The 27390-nt window shown below is 37.9% G+C and overlaps 1 protein-coding gene across 2 annotated transcripts in view; it reads right to left on the minus strand.

The window, feature by feature from the left end:
- Nucleotides 1-1295: 1295 nt before the first annotated feature.
- LOC149297907 (serine/threonine-protein phosphatase 2A 55 kDa regulatory subunit B beta isoform) overlaps nucleotides 1296-27390 on the minus strand; it is a 121570-nt gene continuing 95475 nt past the window's right edge. For both annotated transcript variants that reach the window (XM_089488018.1, XM_089488019.1), the window contains exons 2-9: nucleotides 19188-19285; nucleotides 17586-17751; nucleotides 15510-15622; nucleotides 7417-7594; nucleotides 6883-7047; nucleotides 2913-3082; nucleotides 2254-2345; nucleotides 1296-1575 (exon numbers count right to left, since the gene is read on the minus strand). In XM_089488018.1, coding sequence (XP_089344144.1) covers nucleotides 1296-1575; nucleotides 2254-2345; nucleotides 2913-3082; nucleotides 6883-7047; nucleotides 7417-7594; nucleotides 15510-15622; nucleotides 17586-17751; nucleotides 19188-19285 — 1262 coding nt within the window. The remainder of the gene's footprint in view (nucleotides 1576-2253; nucleotides 2346-2912; nucleotides 3083-6882; nucleotides 7048-7416; nucleotides 7595-15509; nucleotides 15623-17585; nucleotides 17752-19187; nucleotides 19286-27390) is intronic.

The following is a 27390-nucleotide window of genomic DNA, read 5'->3' on the forward strand; positions in this document are numbered from 1 at the left end:
TACTATCAAGCACTAGAAATCTCATTCCTATTACTGCTGAATGCTGAAACCTTTCAGAGAAATATATTTTTTGCCTGGGAACACAATTGTGTTAACATGCTTGAAGGGTCAGTTTACTGCCCAACAGAGGAATGCATATTAAAGTTCTTTGTAAGTGCTATAACATGTATTCTTTTACCTAAAAAGGACAAACACCTGCTTACTTTTCTATAGAATATAGCTGTAGAGCTAATCCCTAACAGACCCTCTGCTGTCTGCATTTTGCCCCAGTTTTGGCTGCTTGATTTAAATGAGGGTTTCCTGGTAATGCATGTAGGGGGTCTCAGACCCCCTCAATTGTAGCACCAGCTAGAGCTGGGGCTGCCTGTTGGTGAGTATCGCGTCCATGCACTTCACGCTGATCAATGCAACGCATGTCCTGCAAACCCAATAGTTGGGAGATCGGAATTGCCAATATAGCTAGAAATATCTTTGTTTTCAATGAAAACGGCTAACTGACCCCAAAACCTTTGAATGGTATTCTACACGTGTGCAAAAAAAAAAAAAAAGGCATGTACCATCATTGGTCATACCTTTGAAACCCCAAGGGTAACCGGTAATACTCATAATCTCATGGCTTCCTGAAATCTAGTGATGTTTCATCTCATGCTTACACACTAAGGGTTGGGCATTTGTTCTTCTCAGAGCCAGATAATTAGCTTTGTGTCTTACTGCACAATTTCAACAGAGAATAAAAAAAAATATTAGGTCGAGGGTATCCCAGTAGCCGCGACTTCAAATATCTTGGTGAAAAGTGTAATCAACAGGTTTTAAAGTAAGATCAGAGAAAGCCAGACCAGTATTCTTTTTCATCATTCATCAAGCATCACCACAGTCGTAGAACAAAATAAAGTAATCGCAATTACAATGATTATCTTTTATTAAAAATCAAGTTACCAATTAAAAAGAATATTATATATGCCCACATTTGGTTTGTCCAGTTTTTTTTGCTTGCACCTTTCACGCCATGTGAGAGGCAAGTTACAAACTCCTTTAGAGTAGGATTCAAAATGCTGCGACTGGTGCAATCACCAGTGGGAGAAAAAAAAAAACGCTCAACTGTCATCAGTTTGAAGTAGGGTCAATAGGGTTAAAAGTTGCCTGTTCGTTTGGTCTATAACTCGCCAGAGGAAGAACTTGGTGAACATAATTGAAATAAATAAAACAGAAGAAATATTAGAAAAATAAGGGAAGGGGGAGGGGGTATAGTAAAAAGCCTTAACACATAATTCCTAATATTTTCCTGTAACAGTGCTCTAGTTAACCTTGTCCTGGAATATATACAGGTTGTTGGTGGCAGCCACTGCTATGATGTTTTCTGAAGGGTGCCAGGCTGTGTGAAGAATTTTTTTGCTAAAGTCCAGACTGTCCACACTTATTTCATCTTTTCTTCGCTTTCCTCCGACGCAGACTTTGCGAGGTTTGAGGATCGCCCGAGGCTTACTGTTTTCTCTGGAGGCCTCCAACGTGACATCCCGTTTCGTGTTGCGATCGAACATTCTAAAGAAATTGTTGTAGGAGCCAGTCATTATGACACTGAAAAAAACAGAAAGAAACGCAACTTGAAAAACTCCTGCGTTAATGCGTCCTTTGTGATCGATAAAACGTCACGCAGCACGTTTTGGAATACATTTTAATACACCATGGGCATAGTTTGACACTTTGGGATACTAGATGTGGTTGGGGACATTTTAGATTGAAGATTTTGACAGCCCTTTTAGGGCAACATTTGCTTGTAGGATCTCTTACTATGCTTTTCAGAAATACACAAAATAACCTTTTAGCTGCACGGCCATTTTAGGCAATTTTTCATACATTTAAGGAAAAAAGAGCCATCAAATATTCATTGGGTGTACGAATGCTGACATTTGCCACTATTTTCACATGTTCATCTAGATGCTTCAAAATACGAACAACGCTAATCTCTACTACATTGGTGAGATTGTGGAAACTGTAGTTCAACAGCCATTGGAGGAGAATCCGTTGGCTAAAATGCTAAGTTCAAAAGCAGATTTGGGAATTTTGGGATATGGGAAAATTTGTGATTCAACAGAGATGGCCAGGGAGGAAATAATAGCATGTGATTATGTAGAGCCAGGTTGCATTCTATCCGGGTTTATACATGCATGATGCATATTTGGTATACGCAGTGAACCTGTATATTAGTAATGTGTACATCCCTACAAGACCCGAGGGATCTCATCTGATTCGTACCTGTCTGAACCATTCCAAACACATTCAAATTTGTCAAAAATGCAGTCATTCTCATAGAGAGAACATAGTTTGCTGCGGAGGTAATCATGGACCTAAAATAAAAACAAAAAGACAGCGATCAAGTCATTGCAAATACATTTTGTTCTGAATTTCCCAGCACTTGGAAGAATAAGTTAAACCTTTGTGATGTAATTTATGGAGGCAAGGGTGTTGACATTGAATGATTTTATATGTGGAATCAGAATCGCTATGATCTTACCAGATTTGATAGCAAACACGTGTCTCATACATCTAGCCTCCCCTTCTACAGAAAACCTTATCTTATTTGAGCCTTGGAATATGCTTAAGTTATGCTTAGGTCGACTTAGTTATCCCTGACTGTATAAACCTTGACCAATTCTGCAGGAAGGCTTTCGGACGTACCACCATCACTGACCCCCTAGGGCCTGTCAATAATGCTGTTCTCGGTGCTGAAAATGCACATAGTTAGTGCCCCTCCTAAAATGCATAATGCAGAGAATCAGTGGTCCTAATTTAGCCCTACATTAAACGGTAAGACATACGGTATGCCTTTCTGGGAAATCTGGTGACTTAAACTACACACATAATTACAGGTATTGTGATTTTCCATGTGATCAACTCTGCTTCTCTTTATTTACCTGATATGTCTCTATTGGACGGTTCTCCATATTCAGGTCCCATACTTTAACAGTTAAATAGTCTCTGGTCATGATGTACCGACCGCTATGATTAAACTTCACGTCCGATATGGAAGAAATAATCTCAGAGAAAAACGATCTGTTGCTGGGATCCTCCGGTTCCTCAAATACTAAAACGACAAGAAGATAGAGAAAAAATATTTAGCTTAAAGTAACTTTTTGTTATTCGTATTTCACATTTAGGGGAAAGATTTATGTACAAATGGGAATTATGTACAACCAAGGAAGAACTTCCAATAAAATACCATCAAGTCCTTTCTACTGTTTGTTAATACAAAACTGTATAAGTAATCTTGTTAATTTGAGTTAAACTAAAATTACAATAGTTATTAAATATGAGTGGGAGACGGTGTTGTGGAGGATGTAGCTGAAAATACGTCTTTCCTCGGGCTATCCTAAAACAACTCTGCAACAAGACCCCAAAAATGACCCAAATTAAACCTTTTGCATTCAATAATACTTGGCTTTCTAAAGATGCAGCTTAGCATCAAAACAGTCCACCTCACAAAAAATGTAATCAAATATGTTAACCCCGATATGAACCAATTGTGGAAAAAGCAAGGTTCTCCTTGAAACCAGATTAAGGAATTAATTCCAACTCCCCTACTGAGAAACATAAAATACTCTCTGAATTGGCACTTCTCTGATAATTGGCAGCGGGCAAATTAAAGTCGGAAGAGGACCTATTTCATTGAAGGGCCTTGAAAGACTTGGGGTGAGGTGCGTGAAACAGCGCTCATTACATAGGCAAGAGGCCATCTACAATTCATTCAGATGTGGGTTAAGGAAAAAAGGAACTCTTCATTAAAAGGCAGAGGAAAAAAACATGTACACACTTCAAAAAATAGTAGAGGGGATAATTGAAGGGATGTCTAAATGACATAGTTACAAACAACCACATGAGGCCTTACAGATGCCCATCTGGTTCCCATGGAAACTGGTTTCGGCTTATTTCCACCATGCCTAGTAGCTAATCACTCAAGTTGCATTGACAGGGAGGCTGCAACGAGCAAAGGTCATCTGTATGTACATTTTGAACACTGGAGCCTATTGGGATCATACTTCGATTCAGATATCAAATTTGAAGAGAACCAGAGGCTGAGGATGGAAAATAGCCGCTTTCTATGTAATGACAGTAACCACGTGTGAATCAATTCACCATTTTTATACAGATTTTTTTTTTTTCCATACAAGGCTCAGTACAAAGCACATTATATTTACACCAATTATACAAGATAATAAATGTGCACACGTTTCACAATGATTTACAAAATGGCAGCCCTAGATTGATGTGGACATGATCATTTGAGCAGAATACCCATCCGGGCCAAGAAGGCCACCAGTAATACATTGAGTGATGCTTGCAGAATACGGAGGAGCATCATACCATGTGAGTAAGTGAATAAGAGCTTCTAGATGAATCAGATCATAGGCGTTACAAACATAGAAATTATTTCTCCTGGAGTACCATGAAAAGCTGAAGTGCCGTCGTACCCACATTGTGGGGAAAAAGTTACCCTTTCATATATACCCCGAGATATATAGAAATATATTTTGCAAAGACACATATAAAGCTTAGGATGCTAATCGACAGACACCATCTGTCATCTGTTCATGTTTTAATATTTTTAACAATGTAATAATAAATATAATTACTAATTGCTTAAATCTATAGATATTGTCAGGGGGACAGGATTAGTGCCCATCCCTAAAGTCAATTTAAATACACCATACTTAAGCTTCATTATAAAGTAAAATTAAAAGGGGCTCTGCCAAGCTAAGTAAGCAGTTGTTGCTTGCATTGGCTTTGCTCCAACACCATACAGATGGTAAGGGACAATATGTTGATTTACTTTTCATTTTCTGTAACAGGAAACCAGTGTATATTTTTATTCAAGAGTTTCACTCTATCCTTTGTTGTTCAAAATTCTGCATTTTGATTAAAGTCGAAAGTTATTACATTTCCCCAATGTCCTCTGAGAATTCAGCCATAAGAGTCAATGTTACTTTTCATTTTCAACTCTGATGAACTGTCTCAATGGAGCGCTCTGCCCATCAACTATAGAAGAATTGAATAAAAGCAGCTGAACTCAGGAAGATGGCAAAAAGGGGTCAAGGAAGATGTCAAGTCAAACTCTTCATGGCTGGGTGGATGGTTCAATCATAAAACAGACTATGGGATGTGAAAAACCTACTTTAGATGTAGATATGTTTTATACGTTTAACATTTGCACAAAGGTGGTGGTTTAAATATAAGGCCCCAAAAGACTGGGTTAAGCACTGTACATGGAATATACTGTACATGCAATATACACACTGGCTATGAAACACTGGGTTTAGCTTTAAGCAACTCACTTTACTCAATGCACACCATAAATTAATATTAGACCAGTATAGCCATTAGAGGAACAAACAATATGGTTACTGCAAGAAGTTAATGGGGTCAGATCTCCAAAGGGATCCAATAATGCTGACATGACCAGTCCGTGAGAATTGAGTGTAATATCTTAAAATTGGCTGCCAATTCAACATGTTTAAGATATCATGTTTGGTATCTGCTCCTCGTCATGTCTTGAGCCAATCATTCAATAAGAATAGGGGTTCATGGTGATCCTCTTAGACCTTGTAGTGGAAAAACTTCACTGCCCCCGATACAAATAAGTCCTCTGCAATATACTTACACACGCTGTATGGACTATGGATTGTTTAACTTTAGTGTTCTAATACATTTAAAATAAAATGCGGATACTGGATTCCAATTCTGTTTAATTTACATTGTTGCAACAAGTCTATGATAGACCAGTTCCTTGGTTGCTGTCAAATCTAGTTGCGACCTGGAGCCACCTCGTGGAATTCTGTACTCAAATGCCTTAACAAGAGAGTGGTCTTAACGCATCCATCAAGTCCTATTACACAAAACCGTTTCCCCCCATATACGTGGATCAGAAAGCAGACTATATGCAGAGATCTCAATATGATGTTTTTACTTATCTGTACGATACGTCACTTTGAAGTAAGCTTTCCTATCACACTATTGAATGTTTATTACTTCTCCAATAGATAATAGCCAATGGGTTTTCTAGGTATAAAAAAGTAGACAGGGACTTCACATTTTTTTTACAACTATATAAAAATGTTTTCATCATACACAGCGTTTTCGGAGACAAAGGAGTATTTTTGGCCAGATCTTTAAAATTCTGCAACACTTCACCTCGATATAAATTGAAGGGAAACGTTTGAAGGAAATGTGTCGGGCGATGCCTTCCAAAGTCATTTAAATTCTCTGATCATTCTCTAGTAAGGTTAAAGGCATTAGCCTACACCCGCTGCTTCACTGAACCAACTAATGTCGCCTGTACGGTTATACACTGCTGTCTCAGTCAATTAAGGAACGCTTTCTTCTAGCGCCGGCCACTCTCTTTACCCTTAACAATACCGTATAAAGTTCTTCACCTGCCAGTGAGAATAGGCAAATTTATAAACCATTTCAAAAGGACACATTTAATGGAGCCATGGTTATGGTCTCACAAGAGTATTATGAAAGGACATTGTTCTGTGTTAATCTAACAAAGGATCTGTACTTATTCAAGCTTAAGACTTTTCGGGAGTAGACCATAAACTGTCTGATGTCATTTTTCTATTGAACATTTTATCGATAGTGGATCTGTCAGGAACAAGTTTTATTTCTACCCCATGCATGTTTAAAATTTCCTCACTGCAATAGCCTTTGCTACTTCCGCTGGGAGGCAGTTCCATTTATCTACCACCCTCTCAGTAAAGCAAAACATCCTTACGTTACTTTATGTAGTAAATTAAACTAATCAAGCAAGTTGAGTATAAACTGTACTAAAAGGCATTTTACTTGTAGGCTAAAGTATAAATTATTCCAGAGCGCAGTTAAGGGACTCACATTTAGAGTGCTTGTCACACAGGGCAGCGGAGCGCATGTCGCAGAGCCGGATCGTCCCTTTACTGCTGCTGTAGACAAATGTGTTGCAGTGATGGGGGTGAAACTCCGCAGCCGTGATCACCTCCGTCAGCTCCTCCATGTTGGCTGGCTTTATATCTACAATATCTAGTGATTGCAAAGTCAAAGGGAAATAATGCACCAAAAAGAAGCCTTTGAAATAATGGCTACCAATTTTAACTACTGCCATGTGTGTAATTTAACACAAAGCCCAAAATACTCCACTATATAGTAACCCAAAAGAAATGGAGGTACGTTCCATTTTACAGGCACCATGGCTCTACGGCATCTATTTCCTTAATGTAGCACATACCCATCCCTCCATATCAAATAGTCCACTCAAGACTTTTTGGGGAATTTGACTTCTTTTGGTACATTACTGGTAGTTGTGTAATGCCGTACATAACTGCAACGCACACCGATTCCTTAACATTAATATCACGGAGACAAGTGAACGTCATCATATAAAAAGGATACTGAAACTTCGATTTGTTATCTCTAGGTTCCACAAGTTTATTCTCAGGTCATCTGCGGACATGTACGTTTCGTAGTCGCTGTTGACGGATATCGAGTTGATGTGGTAGGTGTGTGCGTTGGAAAACACTCTTCTAGGTGTGGCCTCAACCATCAGATCCATAGGCTGGAGTACGGGAACCTGCAAGAAAGGACCACAATCATTTAGAAATACACATAACAAGTGGAACCAAAGACATGTTTCATTAGGACGCCACCACTACTTTTTCGAGGTATACTTTTGACATTTTACAATATTTTCTGATGGGTAAACACACAAGTTATACTGTAGACTGTCCTTATATGGGGAAATGAGTTTATCAACCCAAATACAATAAAATCGAAAGAATAATAAATGTTTTGCAAGATAATTAAAAATGATTCAAGATTTTCCTTGGGATGACTTCCAACTTGAGGAGCTGCACCAGCTGTATTCCTTCCGCGGCTCTATGCTCTCATCTTCAACTCTAAACAAATCATCTACAGGTACAGCAGCAAAGAGCCGCAGAACACGTTACCAATTTATAATGAAATGAACAAATTTATACCGGTTCATTGAATAAACATTACGATGCCACGAATTGCATATTTCATTCCAATTTAGGCTGGGCTGGGTAATACGTTTTCAGGGCACGGCAAGTTATTCTATGATAGTTTGGAAATTGCCTTGGAGCTCTGTACCCAGCAAGTTTATTACAGACAGTATTTATGCTCACATCAAAAAAAAGCAGTTAAATGTACAAAAAAAAAAAAAAGAATGTGTAGGAAGCAAGAAAAAAGTAAATTGAGTCTATGTTTTTTTTTTGATCGTTCAAGTAGCTCTGGACTGGTTGACAGCGAGTAGAAGCTGCAGTCCAAAGCTATGGTTTGGTTAGTTCTAACATTTCTAGATAACAATGCATTACTAGCCCTCCAGATTTTGGTCTTAATTAAAAGGGTTTCAAGACAAATGGTATATATGTATATTTCAAATTAATCAACACAAGTCCTTACTCACTAAAGCTTATCTTTTTAAGCGTTTGGGGAACAATGTAGCAACTAAAGGAATACTAAAGCTTCAGCCAAGAACATAGGCAGTATTAAACACATGAAGAAGGCCAGTCTACAGCCATATTACCACCAATGCGGCCTGCTTCATGACTTATAATGATGTCCCCTCGTGTAGGCTCTCCCTAAGCTGCTACTGGACAGTAGTTGGAATGTAACTTGCGACTAGATAGATGTGCCAAAAAGGCGAAGCTTCCAGCTGGGTCAGTATGGATCCCAATTGTGTTAACAGCTTTGGCACAAAGTCCTTATTAGTCATGAAGAGATTAATTAATATGATGGTGAAGTCTGTGGTTGTTAGCGCATCAGCTGTGAAAAGAGCCATGACCATACAGAGATGTTAACCCGCGAGATCGTCAGATTCAACAAACAATGCAGAGTTTTGGCTCTCGATTAAGACTATGAGCTCATGATTCCCAGATCTCCTCACATGGGCAAAGTCGGGTTAATTAACACAAGGATGTGTTACGGCTCATTCCCATGCGGTTCCATCTGTGCATGTGTAATGCGACTCCAAAAAATGCTGCAAAAATACTGATCACCAGAGTTTGGAAACTCTGGCTGGCAATTGAGGTCCTTTCTAGGAGATGCTTCAAATTTAAGTTGGATTGCGATGCACACCAAGTCAAACCATAAATACCATCTGACCCATTCTTGACCAAGTTGGGAACATGAATGGGGTTATGTACAGAAAGATACTCTTGTCCCTACCTCACCAATCCAACCAAAGGGCCGTTCTTGCCGATTGAGCCATTGGGTTCCATGATTATAAAACCACTTCCGAAACGTTGCACCACAATCATTTTTGATACATAAACCCTATTCTTGTTATTCTGGAATGAGCAAAGCAAACCCATCCAGCTGAATGTCAGACGGTCTGAACCAAAGCTGAGAGTGAAGGTATTCTAATTTATGCTGATTTCCCTAACAACCATTGAAGAAGATTTCATGCCCCTTTTACTAAGAGCTGCACAGCTGTGTTAGCCATGGCAACTAATATCACGCCAACAGAATTTTAATTACAACAGAGCCGGCAGCTTTCATTCTCCGACAATGGGACTTGTGATAACATTTATACTGACTGAGAACCCATGTATTCTCGAAGAAATAATAAATACCCATATAAAATGCCTTATTAACTTTATACTTTCATTTCAGACATGATCGCCTTCTTATTATGCCACTTATCCCCTTAAAAAAAATCTTTATTTGCACATAAAATAGCCATGATATAGGCTTCCCATTAACACATTCATTTTTATCTATTTAGATGCGTATCTATGTAAGGCATTCATTATCATCAACATGACCTTATATGCAAATTAACTGCTGCAATGTTGGATAACAATTTGCATATGAGGTCCGCTGATTAGGTGGCAGAATGGGTAGAATATATGACTGCTATTACTGTAAATACTGAACTACTACTCAACTAGAACCCCTTTAGTCTATGTTTATATTGCTGGAGCATTTTACTCCACTGCTTTAGCCTCCACCACTTCTAATGGGAGGCTGTGCCATTTATCCACCACCCTTGAGTCTCAAAAGCTTGCAATCTATTATACTCCAGTTAGTGAATACAGCAGGTATCCCCTTTAACAAATGTGCTCCTTTTCTTTCTAAAGCTAACGCGGTACCACTCTATGTCTATTGGGGCAGTTATTTGGATCATATCCGCTTAGTTCCAGAGGAATCTCTGCAATACAATGGATGCCAAGATCGCTCCCTGCGCGTCTAACATGAAGGGCAGTGCGAGGCAACGCAGAGTAATTACACGGGGTAACCAAGTTTAACTCGTCAGATCAAGAACATTAAGACGCTGTCAAATAAAATAAGCCGCTAACAAATTCAATTACTCTGTATTTTCCAGAGGAAACGCAGTCATATTTGATTCTCTTTAATGGCTCTCTTTAATTGATATGCAAAAAAGCACATTTCAGAAGCATTAAGCAGTTAGCGGCTATTTGTTTTATGTGACAGAAGCGTAACAAAACACCAACACTTCCGAAAGAGTGCCTTTTTTTTTTTTAATGGTTTTAGTAAATTTTGGTGCTTTCAGAACAGGAATACCTGCTCTATATATATATATATTTTTTTTTTTAATTTTAGTAGGCAATGATGTATATATTTAAAAAAAAGTATTGAGGGTGATCTATACTATAACACAATATATATATATATATTTACATATGCATTTAACGCACAAATTAATTAGGCATTTACTTACTCATAAGTTCAGCTTTTTAAAATAAAAAACCGGTGTCAACACCATTCCTTTTGCTGAAAAATTCAATAATAATAATAATAATAATAAATAATAATATAATATGTTGCTCCTGGACTTTTTTGTATACTGAAAGTGATAGGAGTGAAGGGTCGAATCCAGCATATAAATATTTTTAGGGTTCTTACATACAATAAACAAAATGCATTGTATTCGCTAAGAAAACACTGTTCTAAGAAAGCATAATGTTAAATTATAGTTAAAAACAAAACACAACATAAAAATGGGCATCACTAACATAATCCCAATACAAAATCACCCAAGACTATAAAAAGAGCCGCAAAACATTGCTCACCAAAAAAAATAAAAATTCTAGCTGTCACCCAACTCCCTACAGCCATCGAGCCTAAAACATACATCAATGGTGCATCAGAAGTGATATTTAGCCACCACAATACATCTTATTGAAATAGTTTTGGCTTCTCTGCATATTCTGCGCCAGCGCCAGGCATGGTGGTTTAGATTACAGAATCAAGGACCTGTCACCATGCTGCTGTCATCCCCAGAGACCTCTACAATATGAGGAATGATGTCCCAACAATAAGGACGACAGGAAAATAATACTGCATTAGCGCAGCCGGGAATGTTCAGGCATACATTTTAGTGGAGATAATATTGTTTCATTCTGTCACTTCAAAATGACATTCTTCTATGTTTGTATCTTAATAGAGAAGTGGCTAAGAATGTATGGGAACATGGCATACGTACAAGTCTCTTATTTCAAGTCTACAACGAATGCTAAAAATCAGCTTGTAATTATTCTAAGATTACAACAATGAATATTAAAAACTGTATGATAAAGTATTAGCGGTGAATTCTTTTAAGGGGTTGAGGATATGTTAATTGTGGCAGACCTCACCATGTCCCAAAGTGGATCTGTCAGTTCCCAGGTAGTCCGCTAAACTCATGAAGTTGGACTCATGGAGTTAAACCATGGTGGGCCTTCTTGATACGTATTTTCCACGAACGCCATCGGGAAATTATTGTAAGCTGGATCATTACAAAAGTGTATGTATTCATTCAAAGTTACAGCTGGGTTCTTTTTATTATGTCTATGACGCAACAAAGCATGTTGCTTTAAAAGTATTAGTTCTGTGTATTTTGCACATATATGTTATATCACTTGCATGATAGGCCTTCAATACTTTTATGTAAATTCACATAGGAATTCAGCTCAAGCCTCTAGGACTCTTCCTTGGCTAGACTTGAACAAACTAATTTACATTGGAGGATGAGGCACAAATGCTTAGCCCTACCCACCCCTCAATCTCCCTTCCAGTCCATTCAGAGGCATGCATAAAGAAAAGTCATTTTTTCTAAGGGCCATGAGATTCCTTTTCTTGGGAGTCATTGCCGTTCATGAGTTTTGCCTGCACACCAGTGCTTGCGATATCGCCAGTGTCTATAAAGAATTCATTTGAAAAGCCAAACCATTTATTGTCCCCGTGTTCCGCTATGGTGGCAGTAGACATGTGAGAAGTCATTAACTCTTTTAGGGCAAGATGGTTTTTGTATGCATTGTTAAATATGAGACTTCGAAACATACTGTCACTTTTTCTCTTGTTTAAACAGATTATTGTGCCATAAGCCCAGTTATTATGCATACCTTCAATCTCCTAGAAATTGGGGCACTCGCTTATAGTTTATCCCGCAAAGGACTGGAATGGCTTTAAAACTAGGAAAACTGTTTATGTTGTTTGTGCTGAAAATGGAAAGCAAGGGGGTGGCTTGTTAAACCAAGTATTTTTAAATGAACTTTGCAATAATACATATCATTTTATAATAAGGACAGAGCCAAGCGATAGCTTCCTGATGTATTTTTGAAAAACTCAGGAGAATTCAAAGTTATGGTCTCCATCATTTTGCAATCTCTGTTCCAGTTCATCCTAAAGGTGTTCCATGGGGTTATAGTCGGCTCTATGTGCGGGACAGACAAGTTCTTCCACACCAAACTCATCCAACCATGTCTATATGGAGACATTTTTGGATGTGCTTTGGTTCCAACTGTTCCCACAAAGTTGGAACCAAAGCATTGTCCAAAAATGTCTTGGTATGTCTCCTTCATAGTGTAAATTATTATATATATATATATATATATATATATATATATATATATATATATATATATACACACATACACACACACTAGGAAGAGGACAAACTACACTGATTTTGCAATTGTTTTCATGTTCCTACAGGACATATTGCTTTTAAATAAATTGCTTTAGAGGAACTCAGATGTTAGTCATTTTATATAAGGTTTTATATTTTATATATGAAATTTGGTTTACATCACAAATCCATTATAATTCATCGTACTTTAGTACAAGTTCTGTTGCATCTCAAAAGATGTCTACAAAACACTGACAAATCTTCTCTAGCACATCTTGAAACTCTCGATAAGGTTATACATATGACACCGAGCCATTTAGAACGACCCATTTGTTCACCAATGTTTGTAAATACGGACTGCATGGCTATGAGCTTGACATACACTCACACATACACTCACATATACACTCACACATACACTCACACCTACCAATTTTTCTCTGAAAGGTTGAATTGCAATCTCTGATACAACAAATTTAGAATCTTTGAGTTGTTTCTCCAATAACCTATACTCTGGTTAAACAAAAGCATTAACCGTGAGATTTCTATGGTATTTTGGAAACCATCAAATAAATTGAAAGGTTTTCTAGTACCCCAAATGTAGATCTTTGTGATAGCTCCCTTAACCATTACCTCAAAAGTCTATTAACACGACGATGCTCTTGCACTAGAACACCATAATGCGGCCAAAATATATCAGACAATACAGGGATGGATGTATAAAAGGCACGTGCAGAAAAGTTTTACTACCTTCATAAATTGATGGCATGTGGCACTATAGAAGGAAACAATTTCCATACAAATTGTATCAAATCCAGGGAGATTTAAAAGGCTAAATATGATTATAAAAGAGCGGAAGGTAAAATTTGTGAGCCGTCGACTGAATGTTCCTGAGCGAGCTTGTAGTATACAGTACTGACTGGAGGATAATTTAAAAAATGTGCCTGTCACCAAGCTGCGGCACGCATCCCCCCTGCCCTGGCTGTCCTATATCTATCTGAGATTTAGCAGGATTTCTCTGTAAGCTGTCACCCTGGGGGAAAAAAGACGGCAGGACGCGGAGATGAGCTTCATCACACTCGGTCCTATCCAGCAGCTTAGGCTCAGCAGTCACATCTGTTATGTGGAACGGCTCCAAGACGATACCCATCCCTTCGGTGAATCGGAATGGAAGAAAAAAAACAAACTGTCTGTATTCTGTGACCTCCCTGCAGCTTTTTCCTTTAATTTAAGGGAAATAGAAAGGTTTGGCAAGCATCGAATCTTACAATTTTGACAAGCAAGAGCAAAACAGCCACTCTGCTGTCAAGAGGTTGACTTTACTTGTAGACCTATATGTGCCTTTGGCTGAGCCATCTGTAGAAAACCATAATGGGGACCACCAAGGGTTATCATGTGACAACAATAGAGTGGATGCAGCCTCATGAAACAAAAAGCTTGAAACCACCTAACGTTATTACATTTATGAAATGAAGATCTGTACACATATTAAGGACATAATAATAAAGTATTTGAAACAGTGTCTCACCGGCCTATTTGGCACATCTGCACAGAATCTGTATAATTTGGTGCATTAGGGATTTTAAATTAAGCAAAAGACTCTTCTGTGTTACATATTCCATTGTAACAACATATCTCTGTTTTTATTCTGTTCAAGCAGTAACCAAAAAATATTCATGGGCGGAATTCCAGAAGCAATGAGGAGGAAAGGACCACAAATGAAAGTTTACCAACAGAAGAATTTTTTTTAAACTCAATGTCACTTACATCACCTTTCATCAGCTCTTTGCAGACGTCATAGTTCCTCGCTCTTTCCCTTTGATATTGTATTTCAGAACCGGGATTGTGGACAGCTCCACTGAGAAAGCAAGTGTGCTTTTATTGACTATATACATTTTACAACGCCATGAAAATTGGAAGAAAGAAGAATTCAATCCTAATAAAATGAAACCGTATAGACTATTCCTTATCCGAGCTGCAAAAAACACAGGGCTGACAAACTGAATCCGAATAACAAAACCTTGCCCCCAGAAGGGAAAAGGGATATGTCATTAAGTTGAAAAACCCCAACTTCACCAAGCTGTCACCTATGACACATTTCCATAGAACAATACTTACAGGGATATAGATACAGTGCGGACATGCTGGTCCCAAAATAGTAGTTTATGATGTAAAGTTTATGATTTTAGTAATCGGAACTATTTGCAAACCAAGATGCCCATACACAAGTCATTCTTCCAATTTTAAAAGGGATCTATTACTTCCTGAAAACATCTGGGACATTATCGTTTGATCATAAATGGCATTTCAACCCTCAACGGCATGGAAACCAGAAAACACCAGCTGCATCAGCTAATGGATATTATATTTTAACAACGAGAAGCAAACTGAATGTAAATGCTTTATGGGTTTTTAAAATAATGCATGTACCTTTCTGTTGAACTTACATACAGAACTTACATACAGTAATGGTAAAAAAATGTAACTTCCCAAAGAACCGTAGAATATTTCTAACATTTTTCTCTGATGAAACGATCTTCAGAAACGGAAGGAAAAAAATTGTGTTAATCAAAAGTATTCCAATAAAGAAGTCTACTGCCTGACAAGTTCTTACTCTCAATGAAGTTATTGTGCATGGGTCACGCAGTCGTCCATCTTCATCCTTTAAGTTATAACCCTCAGGTCTCTTGTCTCTTTCACTGACTTTCCACAGTTTCACCGTTTTATCTGAAGGAAAAGGGAAAAAAAATTCTCTGTATGAAAAGTATATGTGTTCGAGGGAACAGGACAAATGTATTCCAACTTACTGTAGGGACCAAGAAATTAATATACCAAGCTTCACTTCAATAGCTCGTTGGGTATGGGTTTTTTTTTTGTGTTTTTTTTTTTTAAAACCTTTGGAAAGGAAATGCTTAAACAAAACAGAACTGTAAAACTTAGGATCCTTATGATCATCTGTTTAACCCTAGATTTTCAGAACATTATTTAGGACTATTGACAATCATGCATTACAGGAGTAATTTAAAATAGTTTTTGTATCAACATTGCTCACTTGCTTGCTTTGTAAAGTGTAAATTAATCATTTATGATAGCAAAACACATACGGAACTTTAACTCTTGGAGCGGAAAGACAAAATGGTCTCCCCAGGCCAAATTCCGCCGTCAGGAGTTAAAGGTCTGTTCGAGCGACTCTATTGGTCGCCGTCAGGGAGCGCCTCTGCCAGAGCAGCTCCCTGCCTGCGACCAGTAGAGTCGCTCGTACGGACCTTTACTCTTGGAGCGGGAGACCAGGCGGAGTTTTGCCTTCAGGAGTTAAAGGCCTGTACGAGCGAACCCCGTATTAACCCCTTCTAAAAAATAAAATTAAAAAAAACCGAACATGAAGAATGTACACAAATATTCGCTGGAACCGAATACAGGAACGGGCGAATATTCGTGGAATACAAAGATTTTTTTCCCACACGAAGACGAACACGAAGAGTTGGCCGGCGCCCAAGTCTAGTAACTAATATCATCGAACCGGATTTCTAAATGACAATGCACCTAACATACCCAACACACAGTGTCCAATCGCACGAATGCCACTTGCTACTAAGGGTCAACACTAGGTTCATGGACAGTCTATCTGTTATTATATTTTTGTTCTTTACAAACACCAAAATTACTAATTACCATTCCAACCCATGCACTGAGAAGGATTAGTATGGAAGTTAGTTAATTTGGTTCAACGGATGCAGCAACTGCTCTCATACAACATCCACAAAAACCTTTCAGGTTGCTGTCCCGTCATAAATCAGATGTGGCTTGCCTTAAAAAAATAAACCCACAGAATATTAACATAGATGCTCACAAAAAGGAAGATGGTTTATTTTTGTAGCCTATCCCTAAGGAAAATCCCCAAAAGGTTCAGTGTCTCATGTTATAATATACTGAAAAATAGAACTTAGTTATCAAATGGCCAGAATGCACAATACTACATCTTCTCACCAAGGCTTCCTAAGAGAGTTTTTTTTCTCCTGTCTAGTTCGGTTGAACAATCACCCATTTACAGCATTGGCACAAATGCAATAACATGGTACATTAAAAAAAAGATAATTTTAATTTCCTGATGGCACAGAAAATGTCAGATTGGAGTGAATATCCTTGTTAATCAAAAATCTGTTTTAAAACTCAATTAAGAGAACATTACACCATGTAATTAATCTTTATTTCTCACAATGTCTTCCCCCTCTCTGATCGCATTTATAAGTATATAATAGTATTAAAATGATCAATTATCTACCAGGCCAAGTCGGGAAAAAAAATAATATGCAACCTTTCACTGCTAAATCATCACAAAGATATGTTTGGGGTAATATTTTTAACAGGATTTAAAAAGACCTGGTAGATGGTAGTCCTGAAACACACAGTGACAAAGTCTTATAAATGGCTGAAAACAACGATTTGCCCAAATATTGTTTAATGTTACTGTTACATTTGATGAAAATATATTTTATTGGCTGTAAATTAAGTATAATAAGTAAATTAAAGCTCAATGTTATTCCGTAAAGTTATAAATAAAAAGCCAAGATCTTTTCTAAACGAGTCAATAAAACATTCAGCCATCAGGCATCCTTGTGTATCATATTTTGGGAATACTTAAGGAATCCTGAAAGGGAGACACAGTGGGTCTCTGGGTTTTGTGACATACCATTGGTAGACAGTAGAAAGTAAGCTGCATTTTGCTGGGGAAGCCACCTTATTTTGTTTATTTTTTCTTCTATTTCTAAACTTTTCAGGTAATCGAACTCCGGCTCGTGGCTCTGGAAAGTGCTGTAAACATTGTATTCTCCCCTCCGGTGAGGTTGATTCTTACTCTACAAAAAAAACACAGAATTCTTATTAATTTGAGACGCCCAATGTTCAAACTTCATATTTAAAAACAGATAAAAAACAGATAAAAACCTAGCATTTTATGGTTACGTGGTACACAGCGTTTAATATTTCAGACTAAAATGTATATATATAATATATATTATATATATTATATATAATATATAATATATATATATGCCTGGGTATTTCTACTGTAGCTAACTGGAGTTTACACTGGGGCTAACTTGATCACATACCTAAGCCTTGTAGAATTTGGCTGTGCAGGCTGAAAAGGTTCTCTATGCCTTATTATAAGAATTTCTTTTTTTAATACATATAAATAAATTCTTGTCGATGCAAAGGGAAAAAGTACAAGAGCCAGAAGGTAAAAAGCCATTAAGGTGGTAATCAGGTGTTTAATTCCAGACTCCAAGGCCTGCAAACAGAAAGCTCCTTTAACCATCAATCAGTATGAAGAATTTATACCGCAGGGATGCATTAGGATCGTTACTCCTGCAATATGGGAACCCTATAGAAAATAGGCGAGGGTTTTTGGATACCCTGCAGGTAGCTCAACTGAATTAGCCAGGTATGAAACCGGATGCAGGTCTGCTTGCCGCCTCAAGACCTGGATTTCAATGCCTCGGCTTTAGTCGCATACCTAACAAGTCTTTAATTGCTGAGAATCGGGGCAGATATGGTTCAACAAGATTATGTACTACCTTTAGGACTTATTACCATAATAAATTGGCATGGGTAATGATGGAAAGTGAAGAGAACAGAAAGGGTAAGAAAATATACATATATACATACATAAAAAGGCAACTGTCCTGCCAAATACCTCTCTAGTGAATGCACCCCATATCTATTAGAGGAGCAGACCATTGGTTTGAGTCATTTACTAAACTAATACAACCTGTTATATAGCCAAGCCACATAGCTTGCCCTTAGCGAGATATGGTATTGCACATTTGACATTACTTTGCTTACACTGGCCATAAAATTGATCTGATGATTCATAGTCACTGCGGGATTAAATGTGTCAAAAATCAATATGTAATTATGTATAGCAAGGTTATGGTTCTATTTTTACAAACTTCCATTAGCTCAGAGCTTAGTTAGTATTGCCGTCATTTTATCTGCTAATGCTGTTGAAAGCTGAACCAGCTATACGACTATGTTTAACCCCCATAAATGTATGTCTTGTAGCTAACTATGAGTGTTGCATCTATATATATATATATGTATATATATATATATATATATATATATATAAAGAATCTATGAAAGGAAGGAAGGGCTGAAGCTCAGACTCATGTCAAGTGTGGCTGGCTTACTGAAAACAGGGCAATGAGTGAGAAGTAGAAATTAGAAAACCGCGTGAAGCCTGTAATGTGGGAATGAAATAAAATAAATGTTAAGGTTGTCAGTCCCTTACCTCCTGCTCGCGTTGGAATATTACGACACGGCCCCCCTTGTCTCCTGTGGCAAGCAATTCTCCAGTGTTGTTGAATTCAACTGTCGAGATAATGTCAGCTGCGGGAAAAAGACAAAGTATTAGGTGAATAAGTCTGCAAACAAAAATCATTTTCCTTATAAATTAAAACAAATCATGGCATTGTATGCTGAATGGGAGATGCCAAGAAATGCTATGCTTCCAACCAGGTTGGGGGAAGGCCCTTTTCTATTCCAGCATGACTTTGCCTCAGTGCACAAAGCAAGCTCCATAAAGACATGATTCGATGAGTTGGGTGTAAAAGAACTTTAGTGGCCTGCATAGAGCCCTGACCTCAACCCCATTAAACACCTTTGGGATGAACTGGAATGGAGATTCTGAGCCAGGCCTTATCGTCCAATATCAGTGCCTGACCTCACAAATACTCTACTGGATGAATGGGCAAAAATGTCACAGGAACCCTCCAAAATCTTGTGGAAAGCCTTCCCAGAAGAGTGGAAGCTGTTATAGCTGTGAAGGGGGGCAACTACATATTAATGTCAGTATTTTGTTTTTTGTATACATTGTACAGCCAACACACTGTTTTTGCAGCATGCTCACACTGTTTGGTAGGCCTCATATTATACATTTGTATTATTTGAGCCTGAGACTAGCTTAGCGCACCGACATTTTTTCTTTTCCCTGTTTGCACATATTAATGTCTATTTATTTAGAATGCAACGTCATTAAAGTCTTTGTTCATGTAATGGTCAGGTGTCCCAATACTTTTGTCCATGTGTGTGTGTGTGTGTAGGGGTGACACGTAATGAAGGTTTTACCACACCCCTCCAGTTGTCAAACTATTAATATTAAATATAAAAATATATACCACTTGCTAATATGAGCACACATTTTCACGGTCTTCCCAATCTACATGGAGTTTGTTACCAGGCTGATTGCAGTGGTTTTTCCAATCATGTTTCTGCGTCTAAGCTCTTTAGGCAGTTTTAAGACGATAAAAAGGTGCTTTTCTTCCTGCCTAAAAGCTCTCTCAGTTGCCATCGCTATCCGCTTTAAATGCTACGGCCGCAGGGATAGGTGAATTACTTCTGATTAGCTTAATTGAGGCTATTTCTTTATATACGTCAGAGGTTAATTCCAGCGCAATTATTTTCTTGATGAGCACCCAACACATGCGAGCGAGCATACAGTTCAGTAACCAAGCAGCAAAGACTGATGGAGCCGACATTGTTCGGATAAATGGAATGCGAGGGTATAGTCTTCTCTTAATTAGGGCTTCCTTTATCTGGCTCACCATCATGTCTTTTAACTATACTGGGGATTCAGACTAACCTGCAGTAAATGTGGGGAACCATATCAGTGGTCATTTGAATGAATCTTTGAGATATGTCTTTCCTATCGTGTGATTCAGGGTGTATGAAGCCATATAGTGACTTGTTTTAGAACTTTCAGGGGCAGCTGCAGATTAACACTATTACGCTCTTCCAGGTATGTCTCCTTGGCCATCTTATCTTTTCCAGACCCTTTTTCTAATTCTTAATACATACAGTTGCTGCTACGAGTCCAGCCCATGGAGTAAATATCTTGGCTCTGGTAAGAGACTGCAGAGACACATAACCAGATGCCACACTTTATGGCTAAACACTGGTTTGCTTCTTGGAGAGCCTTTGAAGGTAGCACATGTAGTGCAAGTATAAAATTGGAGGTCTAAGTGTTATCGGGACAGAAAACAAGTCACGTTCCTGCATCGAGAACCCATATTAGCAGACAACATGTAGACAATTACTAGAAAAAGATAATGGAACTAGCACTGCTAGGCTTATATTTTGGTTCCATCCCAAATTGCTTTGCATATAAAGGTTTTATCTTTTGGGAAATCTATACAATCTACACAGAGCTGCAAAGCAAGACTTAAACCCAAGGGGACATACACTGGCCGTGGTATTCCGTTCAACAATCCTTCTCCAAGGGCCAGACACAAAGCATATCCCAGAGAAAGCTTATTGATCTACATTGATTGTGGACAAGGCAAGGCAATAAAGGGTACATTGTGTAAATTAAAAACCGCCAGTGGCTTTGCCTCAAATCCCCTAAAATACAGGAAACGATAACTCATGCAAAGCACGCTTGCGTTTTCCCTCGCTCACTACAGTCCATTATCATCGCAGTCCCTCTTCCATCTCACAACATCGCTTTTTTTCTAAGAGCTCGGAAATGTTTGGGTACGAACAATCACAACGTGCTTTTAAAAACAGAGGTCACCTAGCCACCTCTCTTAAAAACAAAAAAGCGGCCCTGGGTGGAAATCAATGGTTCTGCCGAAAAGGTGAAACGTGCCAATAGATCTATTAACGCGCGGAAAGAAAGCTAATAAGATTATTTACTGATGTTTAAGAAATGCCCCAACTGTTCTTAATGGAAGGGTTTTTTAATGTACCTTTAGAACGTTATACCCATCTTATAGGTGTAAGAGAAACAGGCATATCAAGCTTTTATGAAGGCGATATATAAAAGACACGCTACAGGCTATATTTCTGAATTTCCTATATATTTAACCAAATCAGCGGTCTGCTTTGTGCATTTTAGAGGAGCCTTTCTTATAAGTAGCAATAGGGAAGCCAGACTCCTACCCCCTCAGTCCCGACGATTTGCCTGCTTTAGAGATTTTCCGTGAACTGCTTCGGTTTTCTAAATTCCAGCAGAGCAGACGGGTTGATAATAGCGTCACGTGTGATCGGAGCATTATACTAAGTGCTCAGAGGCTTTTAACTAAATTGCTTCACCTTGCTGTGATTTTGAAAGAACATTAACGCTTAGGTATGCGATTCCTTTTTTATGCAGCTACAATGGGGTCACAACAACAAAAGCGCACAATAAACCTAATTAAAATTCCGGTGGGAATAGTGCAAATTTTGGCTTTAGCGAGAACATTAAATAAAAACAGCGTCTAAAGTTGTTTTGTTTTTTTTTTGTTTTGTTTTTTTACCAATAATATATAATTCTTTTTACTTGTTTTTGCTCATGGGTCATCAACCATAGTCCTGTTGACTCTTCACTTGGTGGTGAGGGCCTGAGAACTATATGAAAGCTGCTTGTTTCTGTACCATCAGACACGTCTCTGTACTGAGAAGGTGTGTTGGGCAGAAGTGGCCCTCAGCAGGTAGATTTTTTGGAGAATGGTTGTGAAAAATCACAATTTTAACACCTTGTCCACATTACTTAAGCTATTCTGGATGGTTGGCAATGCTTAAATGCTGTGAATGCCATTACTAAAACATTTATGTGGCCTGTTCCGTTAAATAAATAGTTTGGTGAGATTTTTCACAATGGCCTTGAGTACAATAGCCATGCTTTTTGTTATTTAAACCATTTAAAGCAATTTTCTAAAGCTACTTTTGATATATAAATATTACCTTTTAGGGCTTCACAGGATATTTCTGAGGACATTTTATTTCATGTAATTTAGTCTTTGGATTTTGACGCAGCACATTTATAATTCTGCATTTTTAGTGCTCCCTATTCTAATTTACTCCGATGTTTACCGCCACACACAGCTGATTCTCTTACCAATGGAAGCCAATGGAGGAATAGACTTCATTAGCATTGCCATAAAGAATCATCTCAGTGTGGTGTTCAAAAAGGGAAAGCCAACCAACATATCACACGATTGCCAAAGGCAGATAAAGGAAGTTTATTGTAATAATGAGATTTTTTGTTAACCTATATCACACTATACAGCGCTGTATTTTATGCTCAAGGAGAACATTTTCGTGCTAGAAAAGCAAGAATGTTGGCCTTTGATTTTGTTAATTTGGATCATATACAGGACAACATATTTCCCAGACATAGTATGTTAGAAAGGAAAGCCTTCGTCAATCTGCAGGTTAATAATTTCTAAATACATAGACAAGTAGTATGAACAAAACCAATTAGGGTTTCGAATGCCACCATGTTGCTAATCCTGTACCGGCGTATGGTGTACCAAATACTTTCGCATGTTCCATATTAGTTTAGGGTGTTAAATCTGTCTAAACAAAGTACTTCCCATCTGCCACTTCTTTCGACCAAATGTTATGAATGCAAAAGAAATGTAGCGTGAAAAGGTTTACATTGTGTGCGATAGATTTTTACTTCCTCACCAGCTGTAGGGGCATCAATTCTTCGCCGGATTATTGTTTTACTAATAATGATGTGTATTTTATGGCGTGCACTTCGTTCCATGAGTGAAGATGACAACCATCAGGTAATCATTCATCTGAATGAAATAGCCCATATTTCTTCCTTCAAAATGTCTATTAGTGAGAGACTTGATTTCTTTTTAAAGGCATATTTGAAAAGCAAACAGAAAAAAAAATAAAATCTCACAGATCTCAAAGTGGAAATGTTGATCACTTAAGAGAGACTGAAACAGAAAATAATGCATCCAAAGATACACTGTTTTAGAGAAGAGAAGCCATCTTCTAGAAAACCCATAACGGTTTGATATATCTTAATTTAAATTTCATTTAGGAAATTCTGATTACTTATATTAAGATCTATAAATATGAACAAACCTCTTGCTAAATGCGAGAAGCCCTTTAAATTTGTGTGGGGATTCTGCAGTGTTGAACATTTGGCCTTTCGCCCAATCCCTAGCCATTTTCCATTTAGGAGATTATTTGGCCAAACACATCCCCTTGCACAAAAATGCTTGAAGCGAGGGTCTGACAAGTCCCCCGTGCACATGTGTGGAAAGCACTCCACAGAGAGGGTGGGAAGCTGCAGCTTCTCCTTCAGGTAAGTACTTTTTCAGTGCATAGTGCTTACAAGGCACTTTTATATGCAATGATTGTTTAGGGGGGCTCCCTGGATCACCGGAGTGCCCCTTTAAAGGTGCAGATTCTTAAAACTGATGAATTTAACATTTCTGTAACAAACCCAGAATTAAACAAATTCCAATACCACTAAAAAACACTTCTTTAGGCTAGGTTTCCACTTGGTTTTTTTTAGCTAAAAACGCCCATAAAAACGCCAATAGCGCCACCTGGCGTTTTTTTAGTGAAAAAACGCAGCAGCCAGATGTTAGCTGTTCTTCAATAGGAAATCGCAGAATGCCATATCCACTTGGCATTTTTCTGTTTGGCGTTTTTTCAGTCCTCTTTGGCGTTTTTCTGCTTTTTTGGGCTCTGTGGCAGTTTTTCTAAATCGCAGCATGTTGACACTCTGGCGTTTTTTGCAAGGAAATCTTGGCGTTTTTCTCCAATAGAAGTCTATGGGAGAGAAAAAACGCCATGAAAAAGCCATGTGGGTTTATTGCCTTGGCGTTTTTTATGGCGTTTTTTCCACAGTTACAATGCAGAGGATGGACCCAGTATCTGTGTGTCCTACGAGAAATAGGCTGGAAACAAACAGTTTCACACAAAACAAAGTTCATATTGAATTTTACACCATTTGGAACAAACATGCCATTACAAACAAACATACGCGACGCATCAACTGGATCCTGCGTGCCAAAAGCAACAGCAAACAATTTGCACCATCATTTGGGGCCAATCTTCCTAGAGGAGCAGACATTCGGAATAAAGCATGCCTTACAAACCACAGAAAAGTGACAAAAGGGTCCGCCGGGGCGTAGAACTCTACCAAGTAAATGACATCAGGGGGCAGATACTTGCCATTTATCCTAATCCCTTTTAGCTGGGTGAAACTTCTAACTTGTAAAGGCTGGAAAAAATGCCTAAGGTCAAAAAAAGCAATTTCCACAGAAAGGCTAAAACGCCAGAAAAAACTCCAGAAAAAAACGCAGGAAAATGCAGTGGCAGTTTTCTTGGCGTTTTTCATCAAGAAAAAAAACGCAGGACAAAAACCCAAGTGGAAACCTAGCCTTACAGTGTTTTTGTAAATTGTGTTTTCTCTAGATTGTAAGCTTGCGAGCAGGGCTCTCTCCACCTAATGTATCGATCGGTGTATCTTAGTCTGTCAATTCTCTTCTTGTCATACCCCTTGAATTTATGTATTGTAAGAAGCGCTGCGTAAATTGTTACTTATTATTTGTTATTATTATTATTAAGTCTAAGTCTAAGCTTCAGCACAAATCCTTGTAGTGCTCTCTTTTGTCAATGTCACTTTGGGTATTATATTTATACGTCATCACACACATATACATACATACACACACACACATATACATACATACACACACACACATATACATATACACACACACACATATACATACATACATACACACACACACATATACACACACACACACACACTCATCACACAAAGATCCTTAACTTCATCTATAGAGGCAAGATACCTTCAGCAAAACCCTTTTTTTATCATAAAAGTAATATTTCTATTTATAAAAACACAATAAAACTATGTTAACATCCAGTGTCTAACAGGCATTTTAATAAAAAAGAGAGACCATTTATGCACAAAACTGCAATATAGTAAGCCGATTAATAATTTAAAGCTATAACCGCTTACATTCATGCTGCAAAAACATTCTGACAGCAGCAGAATTGGGCTTATTTTTGTAACTAACGATCCTTAGAGACTCTTAACCCTTATACTGCTGGAGGGCCTGGCAACCGAGCAGGGAACCTGATTAATGCAAGAAGTGAGTGCAGCACGAAGAGGAATTCTCTTTGGTGTTTCCATGGTGACCACCCCCTTTGAGGATCCGGCTTCACCATGCTTTTCAAAGTGTGTCAATGGTTCTCTCTGCTTTCACGATAAATAAATTGAAAATCAGATTTCATTTCCGAAGAGCAGACACAGTTGCATTTTGATAGGATAATGCGACTTTAACCTTTTTTTTATTGTTCGTTTTAAGACGGAGTGAACCTTCCCACCCCAGTAAGAAGGTTAATGGTAAGTCTGGTAAAAAAAAAAAAAAAATTAAAAAAAAAATCTGAAAATTCGGAAGATGCAGAAAAAAAAATGATTAAATTGAGAAAAGAAAAGAAAAAAAGATTCCTGCAATTAATGAGATCGGGGGAAGGAGAGGCACTCTATGGCACTCTCAAAAGCAAACAGAAGAAATACAGATGACATTTAAAAAAAATACATTTAAGCAAAACACAGCTATTTCATTACTCACATTTATCTAGAATAACCAGATGGGTGTCCAACTCATGTTACTAATCTCATACGGCTACAAATAAATAAAGATATAGCTTTATTTGCTTTATAAATTAATTGGAACGTAAAACATAGAAGGTAACCTAAAATAGTTAAGTGCTCTTATCACAACAAGAACAAAATCCTGCTGCTGCTGCTATATTGAGAAGATTACTTTTCAGCACCACAACCATGGCATACATAAGCACACACACACACACTATATATATATATACACACACACACACAAATACACATAACCCCCCACATTATATACACATATAATTTTATATAGTTATTGCCCTTTTTTTCAAAGCTATAATACACACACACATATATATATATATATATATATACACACACACACACATATATACACACACTTTTTGTGCATAGAATATTGAAAGTAGGCAAAGCCTACTAACATAGAAATATGTATATATATATATATATATATATTCTATCATATTCAGTCCTAAGACAGGGCTCTCATTTCACATGCCAGAAAAGCTGGTCAGGCTCCAGGTTCGCTCTAAACCGGGAAATCCTAAAAATAGAGGGAATGTCATTCATGCGTTTGTAGGTCAGCATTCTTGACTTGATCTTTAATCTCAGTAGCCCAAAATAAGGTCAAACTGAGCTGGAGCATTCCCTAGAAAGATACGAAAGCTGTATAGGCCTCACAGGAACAGATGCCCACAAAGGCACAAAGACTGCTTAATCACCACTGGCCCTAGAGACTCGAGGCACTATGGTAGAATATAATCTACTGGTATCCTCAGTCACTTTACTAGGCATAAACTAATGGTTTTAGCCAACAGTTGCTCGGCACTCATTCTGGCAGAAATTCCACACAAAAGTTAGTTCTTGAGATTAGTAGAGGGTGCAAAGAACCCACTTCCGCCTTGGAAAACGTACCATATTAATTGAAAAATTGCACACACACACACACACATATATATCTTTTATTAAGAGAGATATATGAGTGTGAATGCATATGTGTATATACCATATTTGCTCGATTATAAGACGAGTTTTTTTTCAGAGCAAATGCTCTGAAAAATACCCCTTGTCT

Source organism: Sceloporus occidentalis, unplaced genomic scaffold (genome assembly GCF_023333645.1).
Source record: "Sceloporus occidentalis isolate IW3139 unplaced genomic scaffold, rSceOcc1.0.p SCAF_36, whole genome shotgun sequence".
Taxonomy (NCBI): domain Eukaryota; kingdom Metazoa; phylum Chordata; class Lepidosauria; order Squamata; family Phrynosomatidae; genus Sceloporus; species Sceloporus occidentalis.